This window comes from Somniosus microcephalus, chromosome 15 (genome assembly GCF_052327205.1).
Source record: "Somniosus microcephalus isolate GS21.2 chromosome 15, FLI_Smic_1.0, whole genome shotgun sequence".
Classification (NCBI taxonomy): Eukaryota; Metazoa; Chordata; class Chondrichthyes; order Squaliformes; family Somniosidae; genus Somniosus; species Somniosus microcephalus.
Window position 1 is genome coordinate 88,515,688 of NC_141001.1, and position 13,441 is coordinate 88,529,128.

At 41.3% G+C, this 13,441-nt stretch overlaps 1 protein-coding gene and 1 non-coding gene across 7 annotated transcripts in view; both read left to right on the forward strand.

Annotated features, from left to right (window-relative positions):
• Nucleotides 1-13,441, forward strand: part of ckap5 (cytoskeleton associated protein 5) — a 147,198-nt gene that overhangs the window by 110,417 nt on the left and 23,340 nt on the right. For all 6 annotated transcript variants that reach the window (XM_086008098.1, XM_086008097.1, XM_086008100.1 and 3 more), the window contains 3 exons: nucleotides 5,832-5,952; nucleotides 7,442-7,618; nucleotides 10,582-10,769. In XM_086008098.1, coding sequence (XP_085864224.1) covers nucleotides 5,832-5,952; nucleotides 7,442-7,618; nucleotides 10,582-10,769 — 486 coding nt within the window. The remainder of the gene's footprint in view (nucleotides 1-5,831; nucleotides 5,953-7,441; nucleotides 7,619-10,581; nucleotides 10,770-13,441) is intronic.
• LOC147107069 (small nucleolar RNA SNORD67) lies at nucleotides 8,010-8,118 on the forward strand. The gene has a single exon (XR_015081280.1). It is a non-coding gene; the product is annotated as a small nucleolar RNA SNORD67 (small nucleolar RNA).

A 13,441-nucleotide genomic window follows, 5' to 3' on the forward strand; every position in this document is an offset into this window, starting at 1 on the left:
AGATCATCACCTAAACAGTTGAATGTGTCCTTCAGCTACTAGCTTGTCCAGATCTTCCATCTCATTCACATCAGCCATTAATTCGATTTGGGTTATCACTATTTAATGGAGGACATTTTGCTCAAGCCTTTTCTTGTGCATACTTGAATCAATCATTCAGAATGCTATCTTTATCTTGCAGTAATCATCTCTCAGCCCCATTTTCATCTATTTATAAGCTTACACCTCTTTTATGCAAAAATAAATCTTGCTCTTCATGTTGAGCATATGCTTTTTCCTCCTATGTCCCTGTTTGCCTCTTTGGCCACCGTTTTAACATTGTAAGTTTATATTCATCCCAGTAACCCCCTTCAGCTACCTCTACATGTGTCTTTTTTTCCTCATTTCTGCTTTTTTTTTTGATCATCTGTTTAGGGTCATGTATGTTTAGTATAGGCTTGCTGATCCTAGGCATGCATTTATCTTGTGTGCTCAAGATTATGCTTTTAAGTGTGTTCTCTACTGAACTGTTGTACAATAAACCCTGCCAATCATCTTAAATTGTTCCATCTAAAATTAGTTCTTTTAAACATAGACACTGGCTCCTGGCCTTTAATAATACTTACTAATTCTGACTCTGAGTTGCTTGACTATTCCCAATTTATATTCGATTGCTTGCAGTTGCACGTTAAAATAGTTTTTTTTTGTTTACACATGCATTCACCGAGTAAGCTGACTGACTTCATTGTTCTGACTTGATGGTCTGTAACATAAGTCCTAGTGTTAGTTTTGTCCCTTTCAGAAAGAAAACTTGCATTTATATGGTCTTTCACAATCCCAGAACGTTCCAAATGCTTCACACCCATATTAAAGATATCCAACCTGATTAGTTTATTTTGTGTCTTTACGCCTCATACTGAAATGACTCTTAATCTTGTGTGTCTGACATATATAGGACTTTCCTGTTATTTTCTGAACACACTATATGACCACTATATTGTATTTATTACCATTCTCTGATGTAACCTATGTTTCAGATATTTAATACATTGTCTTTACCTACTGCTGCAACAACTCCTGTTTCTACATCTTATTTTTAATGCTTCTAGCATTCATATGTATATACATTTTATTGCAGATTTTACCTCCGTCTATGCCCCTTTATCCATGTTCCTGGTATCTTGTTATCGTATGTTTGAGTTTGCATCCATGCCTGCCTGTTAACTATCTTTCCTTCTACACACTTATCTGTGATCTGTTGTTCCCCCTGTCCTCCTCCTTCCACCATCCACCTGTCTGGTTTATGATTCTTAATTAGTTACCACTCATTGTTCCTGCTTAGTTCAGATGCAGCTTGTCTTTCCTGTAGATTTTTTTGTTGTTGTGGAAATATTCCCAGTTATCTTCCTGTCCAGTCATTCGCTCTTCTACAGAGTCTCTGATCACTCTTTATTTGTACCATATCTCCATATCCATGCACACAAAACACATTTCTTGCCTGCTAGAAAATTACTATCTAGTAATTTAAACACTGGTACTACCATACCAGCTTTGAGTAAAGCAAAAGATGGAATCGTTTGCACCATTGTCAATCACTTATTTACATTCATCATTTTTGAGGGAACTCCTCTCTTTTACTGGAAGTATACCTGAGAATGTTACTTTGCATTCCTTATGTTTAAGTTTTAAAAGAATCCTTGCACTTGAGACATAACCATATCTTATTTCTCCTTGTGTAAAATATCTCTATGTAAACCACCACCACTGAGTCCCTTCCTGTCTCCTTCAGTAATCCTTCTAACTTTCCCTTAGTGTGCACTGTTGGTGCCAGGGTCAAGGATGTCACTGCAGGACATTGAGGGGGGGAGGGTGAACAGCCAGAGGTCGTGGTCCATATTGGTACCAACAACATAGGTAGAAAGAGGGATGAGGTCCTGCAGGTAGATTTTAGGGAGCTAGGAAAGAGATTGAAAAGCAGGACCTCAAAGGAGGTAATCTCCGGATTACTCCCGGTGCCACGTGCTAGTGAGTACAAAAATTGGAGGTTAGAGCAGATGAATGCGTGGATGGAGGGCTTTAGATTCCTGAGGCTTAGGACCGTTTCTGTGGGAGGTGGGACCTGTACAAGCCGGACAGGTTGCACCTCCACAGAACCGGGACCAATATTCTCACGGAGGGGGGCGGGGTTTGCTGGTACTGTTGGGGAGGGTTTAAACTGGCTTGGCAGGGGGATGGGAACCAGAGAGTAGATTCAGAAGGGAGAGAAGCAAAGCTGGAAATGGAAGGCAGAAAATTAGTAAGTGAGTTTGGAAGGCAGAGGAAACAAAGGCTATAAAATAGACAACAAGGGAGTTTGGCAGTGCTAAATGGGATATACTTCAACGCAAGGAGTCTAGAATAAAGCAGACGAGCTGAGGGCACAGAAACACGTGGAAGTATGATATAGCTTTTACTGAGACATGACTGAAAGAAGGGCAGGAATGGCAGCTGAATCTTCTTGCTTACAGGGTTTTCAGATGAGGGAGAGCGGGATAAAAAAGATTGGGTGGTTGCAATATTAATTAAAGAAACAATTACAGCTGTGAGGAGGGATGATATCTTAAAGATCATCCAATGAGGCCATATGGGTTGAACTGAAAAACAAAAAAAGGGGCGCTTACACTGCTGGGATTGTAGTATAGATCCCCAAAAGTCAGAGGGAGATAGAAGAGCAACTATGTAGACAGATTTCTGAGGTGAGCAAAAATAGGGCAGTAATAATAGGGGATTTCAACTTCCCCAATATTAACTGGGATAAAATTAGTGTGAAAGGTATAGAGGGAGCTGAATTCTTAAAATGCAATCAAGAGAATTTTTTTAGCCAGTATGTAGCAAGCCCAACAAGAGAGGGGACTGTTCTGCACATAGTTTTATGGAATGAAGCTGGGCAGGTGGAAAGGGTATCAGTGGGAGAGCATATTGGTGGTGGTGATCATAATTCAGTTAGATTTAGGGTAGTTATGGAAAAGGACAAGGATAGACCAGGAATAAAAGTTCTCAATTGGGGAAAAGCTAATTTTGCTAAGCTGAGATGTGATTTAGCCAAAGTGGACTGGAGACAGAAACTTGAAGGTAAATCAGTGTCACAGCAGTGGGAGGCATTCAAAGAGGAGATGGGTGAGTGTTCAGAGAAAGTATGTTCCCTTAAAGAAAAAGGGTGGGACGAACAAATTTAGAGCTCCTTGGATGTCAAGTGGCATACGGGGTCAGATAAAGAAAAAAAGGGAAGCTTATGACATACTGAGGGCTCAATACTGCAGAAACCCTAGAAGAATATAAAGTGCAGGGGTGAAATTAAAAAGGAAACTAGGAAAGCAAAGAGAGAGAATGAAAAAATATTGGCAAGTAAAATCAAGTAAAACCCAAAGATGTTTTATAAATACATTCAGAGCAAAAGGATAACTAAAGTAAGAGTAGGGCCTATTAGGGACCATAAAGGTAACCTGTGTGTGGAGGCAGAAGATGTGGGTATGGTTCTGAATGAATACTTTGCATCTGTTTTCACAAGAGAGGGATGATGCAGACATTGCAATCAGGGAAGAGGAGTGTGAAATATCTACCTGTCCTGCTACCTATAGGGATCTGTGGGCATGCACTAAGGTCCCACTGATTCTCTGCACTTCTCAGTGCCCTACCATTTATTGTGTATTCCCTTGCCTTGTTAGCCCTCCCCAAATGCATTACCTCACACTTCTCCGGGTTGAATTCCATTTGCCACTGTTCTGCCCACCAGACCAATCCATTGATAGCTTCCTGCAGTTTACAGCTTTCTTCTTCATCAACCACATGGCCAATTTTTGTATCATCTGCAAACTTCTTAATCATGCTTCCTACATTCAAGTCCAAATCATTGATATATACCAGAAAAAGAATGGCAGAATCATCAACAGCTGCCATGTGGGGGAAAAAAATAGGGGCAGAGGTTATGGTCTGAAATTGTTGAACTTGATGAGTCCAGAAGGTTGTGAAGTGCCTAAGTGAAAGATGAGGTGCTGTTCCTCGAGCTACGTTGAGCTTCGTTGGAACAGTGGAAGAGCCTTAGGACGGAGAGGTCAGAATGGGGGTGAAGTGGAGAATTAAAGTGACAGGCAACCGGAAGTTCAGGGTCACGCTTACCGACTGAACGGAGGTGTTCCGCAAAGTGGTCACCCAATCTGCGTTTGGCCTCGCCAATGTAGAGGAGACCGCATCGTGAGCAGCGAATACCATATATTAAATTGCAAATAACAGAAAATGCTGGAAAAACTCAGCAGGCCAGGCAACATCTGTGGAGAGAGAAATAGTCAACGTTTCAGGTCGAAACCCTTTTTATATACTAAATTGCAAGTAGTACAAGTAAATTGCTGTTTCACCTGGAAGGAGTGTTTGGGGCCCTGGACAGTGGGAAGGGAGGAGATAAAAGGGCAGGTGTTGCATCCCCTGAAAAGATACGTTGAATGTGGAGACTGGTGGGGTGAAAGGTGAGGATGGGGGAACCCTGTTGTGGTTCTGGGAGGGAGGAAGGAGAAGGGGTGGGAGCAGAAGTGCAGGAAATAGAACGGACGTGGTTGAGGGCCAGGCCAACCATGGTAGAGGGGAAATCTTCGGTTGAGGAAAAAGGAAAACATCGGAAGCACTAGTATGGAAGGTGGCATCGTCTGAGCAAATGCGATGGAGAGTTTATACAGTGCTCATCACATTATTGTTTCCCTTAACTGGCAATTGAAATGGAAATACAGGAAACTTTGGTTTATCCGGAGGTTGTATGTCCGGAAACCTCGATCTACTGGCAGAAATCGGGAGCCGTTTTGTTAGGTTTTTTTCTTCTCGTGGCTTTGTTTTCAACAGTCGGGCTCTGGAAAGTCTCTCTGAAGCTGTTGCTAAGCTACAGAGATGCTTCCAAGGTACGGGCCGACTGTTTACAAGCTGTTGCTAAGCAACCGTGTTTGTTGTCAGATACGGAGATGAAAACCTCCGTATGCTTTAACATTAACTTTGTATGTCCGGCAGTTTTGATAGATTGGCAACAGCTCGGTCCCGTCGGTGCCGGATATAACAAAGTTTCCTGTAGTGCTATTTTATGTAACCTTAGCATGTGATTTCACAGAATATACCAAATTAGACTATACTGCTACTGTGTGTGGATAATTTGTATCATTCGAAGAGCAAAGACCCTACCAGGTAAATTCTTTCCAGTTTAATATCTGGAATTATGTACTACTCTAGTAATGCAGTCATTCCATCCTGGCCCTCTAAATCAATTCTTACATGCTGCTGAGACTTCTTGACTGCCTGTTACTACCTAGCAAGCTGAGGACCTTGGACAATACTGGGGACACTTTGCTACATCAATGGCAGCAAATTGTGCAAATTTAGATCAATCATTTAATTAAAAGCAAGCTGCACCACTGCCAAAACCCAATTGTTAGGAATGCTGTGCAATTTGATAGCATTGTGATTGGCTTTCTTTTTGAACTTCTTGCTGCTGCTTTGCCATATTCATCAAATGCCACTGAAGCCTATTGAAGATTTTTGAAGTGAGAAATGAATGCCAAAATATCAAAACGCCTTCAGGAGGTAGACGCTCTTGGTGCCTTGCATTCCATTGACCTGACTGTATTGGTAGTGCTCATAGGGTAACTATATAATGTGAAAATTAAAGCATCTTGTACATAAAGGTGACAAGTGGTGAGTGCAATTGCCAGCCACAAATAGCACACCAGATGTTCAGCTTGTTTGCAATTGTGCAATCTTATTTTGGGGTTGATGTGCAACATGAAAATTTTGATATAAATGTTTTAAGCTTCATCTTGAATTTTCTTAAATGTTTTCAGAAACCGCTCCGTTTCTCCACACTATGATGAGATACATGGCAACACTGATTCTACTATCAATTTTGTTGTGTCGCAGGTGGCAAGTAGTGATATTAACACTAGCATCCAGGCTCTTGCCCAGGTAAGAAATCAGTGTTTCCTGTGGGGGTGGCTATGTAACCATGCGAATATATGTAACATTCTTGCACTTGTTTATCTTTATTAATATCCATGCTGTTGGATAAAATGTTAAATTAAAATTCCGTCTGCATATTTGGATTTTAAAACTGTAATTGGATTACTGTCCTCCTAGACAGATAAGATCAAATGGGCCTATAAACTGCCTTCATCAATATCTTGTCACCTAAAGAATTTAGTACAATTGAAGTATGAAACCTTAAAGGGATTGACTGAAAGAGGAAGCTGTGGGTGATCGGGGAGTGATGTCAAGCTGAGGAGCTGTATTGAGAGGAGTGCCTAAGAAATTAATGGAAGGGCCTCTTCGGTTTCTAATCTGCATAAACAATCTGGATTCAGTTCAATACAAGTTGGCCAAATTTGCAAAGATACTAAACGGGGCAGGAGGGAGGGAAAGAGTACAATAGAGTCTGAAGCAGAACTACAGAAAAAATTGCAAGTGAACTAAACATGACAGAAGAATTTTTTAGACAAATACAAGTTTTAAGGTGTTGAATGTAGGAAGAAAAAAATGGAGCATAATGAATAGTGTAGAACTTACTGGGGGAAGTGACTGAGAATTATGGGAACAGTGATAAACAACACTTAACTTCAGTCATTCAGAACTGCACTCAACAAAGTGAACAATGCTAAACTATATTGTCACCTCAATAGAGTACAAGTCTGAGACTATTCTGAATTTATATATCTCATCAGGTCACGCATTCAGTTCTGGTCACCTGAGGCACAAGGGAAAAATCCAAGGACTGAATTATGAAGAAGCAGTAGGGGAAAACTTGGGGCTCTTAGTCTTGTAAGGAGGCAATAAGGGGGATGTTGGAGGTATACAAGATATTAAGTAGAATAGAAAAGATTAAGTCCTGGATAGGGTACAGAGGAGGTTTACCAGGATGATCGCAGGACTGAGGGAGTTCAGTTATGTGAGAGACTGGAGAAGTTGGGATTGTTCTCCTTTAGAGCAGAGAGGATTAAGGGAAGACCAATTAGAGGTATTCAAAATAATGAGGGGTTTTGATGAGCAAGTAGGGAGAAACTATTTCCTCTGGTAAGTAGGTTGGTAACCAGAGGTCATAGATTTAAAATAATTGGCAAAAGAACTGGAGGGGAAATGAGGAGAAATGTCTTCACACAGAGGGCTGTTCAGACCTGGATCACACTACCTGAAAGTGGTGGAATCTGATTCCATAATAACTTTCAATGGGCAATTGGACATGTACGTGAAGAGGACTAATTTGCAGGGTTATGGGGGGGAAAAGCTGGGGAGTGGGACTAATTGGCCAGCTCTTTCAAAGAACAGGCACGATGGGCCAAATAGCCACCTTCTGTACTGTAGGATTTTATGGTTCTATAAGTCATGTTGGTAAAGTGAGGATGCATTGTCTGTTGTATTCAGTTTCTTTTGCACAAATTAAGTACTCGTGCCTGGTTTTCAGATTGACGAAGTTTTGCGACAGGAGGATAAAGCTGATACCATGTCTGGTCACATTGACCAGTTTCTCATTGCAACCTTCATGCAACTTCGTTTAATTTATAACACGCACATGGCTGATGAAAAACTTAAGACTGAAATCCTGAAGCTTTATAGCTGTATCATTGGGAATATGATTACGGTATGGTTTCTAATGCCATTTTAAAATACTGTATTATGTTGTAAGACATTCATTTAATATGTCAAAACTATGATTTTTTTGGTGATAAAGCCGATTCTAAATTTATATTCTACAATTTTTTTATTGGACAGACTAGATGTTTGTTTGACTAGCAGTGAGTAATATGCACACAGCAAAAGCTAGGAATAAAAACATTAGTCAGCAAAGTAGTGAACATTATTGCAATAATAAACCTAAATCCCTAAAATCTAATGGGAATGAATATTCCAGTGGGGTATAGATCTGCTATATTTTACTTTTTAATGAATCAGGGCCTAGCGTATGTCTAGAATAAGAGTCTATTTAAATAGGAAATATATCTCACTTTTTGTGTAGTCTTTAATGGAGAACATGTGAGAGTGATGAGTTGCACCATTAAAGGAGTAGTTGTGCAGTGACATAGCTGCTCCTTTCTGAACCCTGAGGACTAAACTATGTGCACAGGGGCCATCTGACTCACAAATTGACACACTATAGAAACATTTCTATACAAAGTAGCAGGGTGGGTAGGTAAAATGTGTCCTGTTAAATTTAGTGCAAGATATATACCACTGGACTCTTGAGATGTGTTAACAATTTAGGGGTTGTGGGAAAGAGGAACACTTTCAGTTAACATCGTTTTCCTCCTCTTGGCCGAGACAAATGCTTGTATATTCCTCCTTTTTTTCCCTGTTCCGACGAAAGGTCTTCGACCTGAAACGTTAACTCTGTTTCTCTCTCCACGGATGCTGCCCTGGCCTGCTGTGTTTTTCCAGTGTTTTCTGTTGTTATTTCTTGTTTAGCATTAGTCTGACTTCATCAGAAATTAGACTGGGGATCCAAAGGAAAATTGAAGCACATGCATTTATTTTTAAAAGTATGGCATCCGCAGCAGAACAGGGATTTAGACCAACGATGAAGGAAAAAATTGAAATGAACACGAGAACCCTGGAAATGCCCAACAACATTGTCAATATCAAGTGAAAATCTTTTTCCTTAGGATAGATACTGTCTGAAATGGGAGAAAAAGTAATGCTGACTGTTTTTATAAGACTTTTCTATGATGAAATGAAGGTGACTACCAGTAACTAACATATTTGACTTGCCAAAGAAAGAGTGGGGGGGAGATGCTGCAAAGTGAAATGTGCTGGATGTTATACAAAAGTCCTTTCAGCCAGCCTCTGAAAAGGTATTCGGAAAAAAAGGTAAGTTTAAAAAAAAAAAAAAAAACAGCGCACGCTTGCATTATGATGGTACTGCTCACCATGCTGTCAGTGAGGAACTGATATCTGCTGAGCGTGGACTCAAACCCATGCTTGTACAGTAGTTGTCTTATGACTAGTGGCTGTCTTCCTGCACAAGGAGGAGAGGGAGGGAGGAGGTGGGATAATTAAGGTCTCTGACATTGAGATGACAAGCTTGGTGGTGGAAATTTTAAACTACAGGGGTAATTTTCACCTCACCCATCCGGTGGGGAATTGATTGGATTGGATCGGATCGGCCGCCTGTTTTACACCCAGGCGATTTTATTTTCCATTGACACAATTGCATCAGTTTCCCATGTATGTGTTCGGTGACCGACTTGGTGGTCTGTTGCCTAAGCCAGTCATGTATAGCACTCTAGAATATGGTTCACCTTTAACACCCTTTTGGTTTGGTCAGTAAGCCAAGGCTCTGCTGATCTATATCTAAGCTTTCTGGACTTGGATAAATGGGGTGTGTTCCAAAAAGGAGGTGGGAGAGAATATACATTTCATTAGGCTAACAGAAATTTAGTCAAAATAATAGGTGTCAATTATCCCCGACCAATCCCCACTTCCTTCCCGCTCTGTCCACATATTAGGGCAGGAAGGAAGTGGTATCCTGTCATAAATATGCAGATTGGGTCTGATTATCAGGACCTGATCTGCAGTATCAACCAGCAGCTTGAGCAGTGGGGCAGTTTCAGCTCCCCTATTAAGCAAAACCTGCCGGGAGCTGGATACTTGGCCAGAATAGGCCCATAAGGTACGTTTGAAGTTTATTTTTCAGGTTTGCTTGTGGGGCAGTAGTGTTTCTCCAGGCCTCGCAAGGAAGCAAAGGGTCTCCCTTGAACTGGGCTACCACTCCAGCCCCGATCGCAGCAAGACCCGGCACTGATTGCAGCTCTGTTCACAGCCCTAGAGCGTGGCCACATTACCAGCCCTTTTCCTCATGCTGATCGCGTTCCTGAACTCACTAACTGTCATAGACTGTCACTACGGTCCCCGGTTACGGCCATTGGTTGCTTGTCTGTGCTGCAACCTGCCTGCCAGCTAGGCTGCCAATCTGGCTGGCTGTCAGGCGGGTGACTGCATCATTTTATTTAAATGAGGCCCTGCTGTTGCTCGGCAAGGCCTCCATGTCCCCGGCCTTGCTGTGTTCTTAGCCGATTATGGCCCCCACCCCTCCCCCAACATCCTCCTCACCTCCCTGTAAATATCGGGGCCATAATTTCTCAGTAGCTTGGTTTAGATCTACAAAACATGGCAACTGCTTCCCATGTATGTCAGAAACACAGCTCCAGATGGAACGCTGGACTTCACAAGAAGTATAGAATATAAAAGCAAGGAACACTAGTTAGACCTCATTTTGTGTTGTGTTCAGTTTTGGGTGAAGAAAGTAACCTTGGAGAAAGTTCAGTAATAGTTCACTTGAGTGATACCTGGAATGATGAGAATGGGTAAGTGTTTTTAAATTACATTTTTCAGACGTGTCTCACTATTAAGAGTCAAACATTAGGGGAACAGAACATTAAGTGATTTTGAAAACTCAAGTTTAATTCTTAATTCTACCATCCTCCACATAGAAGGTTGTTTAATGTAACATTTTGTGTACTTAGCTGATGATCAAAAAAGAGAAGCAATCGCTTTTACGCAATCACTTTCTTTCCCCATATCTGCTAAGAATTTTTTGTCTCTCTTCAGTTGTTCCAAATAGAAACATTGGCCAAGGAGGCTTCTATGGGAGTTTTGAAGGATCTGATGCATGGATTAATATTATTGATGCTGGATTCACGCTTGGAAGACTTGGATGAAGGTCCACAGGTTATACGATCAGTCAATCTGCTGATGGTAAAAGTCTTGGAAAAATCAGATCCAACCAACATCTTGAGGTAAAGTGGGAAAGCTGAGTTGATTATGTGGCTACATTAAATTATGGACACTTGAGAATATCTTGAAGCCTGTCTCTTTTGGAACTTGGTTTAGGAATTATCACAAGGTGGTGTTGCATCTGATTGTGCTGGAACATATGTCACCTTTCACTCATGGTAAAGTTTAAGGTTAAACTTTAGCTAACTTTTTATACAGTGATGAAATTTCAATTTTAGTGAAGGACATCTGCAAAGGGACCCATTATGGATAAAAGACTTTTTGAAGTTTTAAGTGTTTTGTGAATGTTAGTGGAGGCCTTTCTGGAACATGGTAGTAACCTTAGGAAAATTTCATTGGTAGTAACTCAAGCCATTTCTAACAATGATCTTGGCCACATCATGAAGGGAAGATTCTAGATGAGTGCCACATGCTTTCTTATGGAGACTGCAAGAAATCTAGATCAGTTCCAGATCTACAGCAACACTGTCACCTGATTTTGGCATAGGCTGTCTGGCCCCTAGGGAAATGGGATTGAAAATGGTTGTTCATGACTAATTCAGAACAATGATGAAACTACTTAAGCTTTTAAACCAAACCATTTTTGATCAAAAATTCTGAAATGCAAATATCTTTGATAAATCAAATATGACTGGACCAGTTTTACTATATATTGACCATTTCTCAGTAATGTAAAATCACAGCAACTACATCAATGGTCCCTCAATCTATATGTCCATTGTACACAAGTGTTGAGTGTGCTGTCCATCTCAGTCCATGACGTCCACTGCTACAGTTCAGACTTTTCCCCTAACATTTTACTCCTTTAAATACTTAATTGGTTGCCATAAATGAAGTCTCCCATGAACTGAAACGCTGCTGTGTTCTGTCATAGTTGGATCAGTGGAAGGTCTAACAGATAACCCCAGATTACCAGTGATCACTGGCGAATGTACAAGATCCTGTCACATACTCCTTTCACCTCAGAAATCAACAAATATCGCACCACTAGACCCCTGCATACAGGCTAAATTTGTCGATATTTATTTAAAGCTAAAATACAAAAACACTGGCAAGATACTTCAGTGGAATAACCCAACTTCTACATCCTCAACCAAGTTAGTGGTTCTTTCAGCTTCTCTGAGCATGCTCTTAAAATGATTTGTCTCTGATACGTCACAAGATTTTACTGAGCTCTAACCATAAAGAGGAAATTGAAAAATGGCTAGGTGACTTGCCATCAATACACTTGGTTTCTGCTGTGGAAAGAGCCACTTTGAAGATATGTTTCAACAAGTGTCTAACCAGACGAACCTCGCAGTTCTTCCAACTTTCCCTCAATTACAGCTGACCTATTTTGACATGTTGTCTGCTTCAATCGTGAACTCAGTGCATTTCACTGTCTCAATACTTAATACAGAGAAGAAACTTTTTTTTTTTTTTTTTAAGTCTTACATTTAATCTTAAATATGTTTCCTTGTTCTAGATCTCATCCACTGGAAACAGTTGTATTTTGGGTGCATGAACTTTGTATATTAATAGCTACTAGTCATGATTACAAGGTAGTCTTTTAGAATCAGAGTTTTACAGCACAGGAAGAGGCCCTTCAGCCCATCATGTCCATGCTGGCCATCAAGCCCTGTCTATTCTAATCCCATTTTCCAGCACTTGGTCCGTAGCCTTGTATGCTATGGTGTTTCAAGTGCTCATCTAAATGCTTCTTGAATGTTGTGAGGGTTCCTGCCTCTACCACCCTTTCAGGCAGTGAGTTCCAGATTCCAACCATCCTCAAATCCCCTCTAAGCCTCCTGCCCCTTACCTTGAAACTATGCCCCCTAGTTATTGACCCCTCTACTAAGGGGAAAAGTTCCTTTCTATCTACCCTATCTGTGCTCCTCATAATTTTGTACACCTCAATCAGGTCCCCCCTCAGCCTTCTCTGCTCTAAGGAAAACAACCCCAGCCTGTCCAGTCTCTCTTCATAGCTGAAGCGCTCCAGCCTAGGTAACATCCTGGTGAATCTCCTCTGCACCCTCTCCAATGCAATTACATCCCTCCTATAGTATGGCGACCAGAACTGCACACAGTATTCCAGCTGTGGCCTAACTAGCGTTTTGTACAGCTCCATCATAACCTCCCTGCTCTTGCCTTCATTAGCCAAGGCATAGAATATAAGTATCCCATATGCCTTTTTAACCACCTTATCTAACTGTCCTGCTGCCTTCAGGGATTTATGTACATGCACACCAAGGTCCCTCTGTCCTTCCTGTGGTCCTACTATTCATTGTGTATTCCCTTGCCTTGTTAGTCCTCCCAAAATGCATCACCTCACACTTTTCAGGGTTAAATTCCATTTGCCACTGTTCTGCCCATCTAACCATCCTGTCTATTGTCCTGTAGCCTGAGGCTTCCCTCCTCGCTATTTACCACTCCACCAATTGTCATGTCATCTGCGAACTTACTGATCATACCTCCTACATTCATATCTAAATCATTAATGTACACTACAAACAGCAAAGGACCCAGTACCGATCCCTGTGGTACACCACTGGACACAGGCGTCCAGTCACAAAAACAACCTTTGACCATCACCCTCCGCCTCCTGCCACTAAGCCAATGTTGGATCCAATGTGCCAAATTGCCCTGGATCCCATGGGCTCTTACTTTCTTGACCAGTCTCCCATGTGGGACTTTG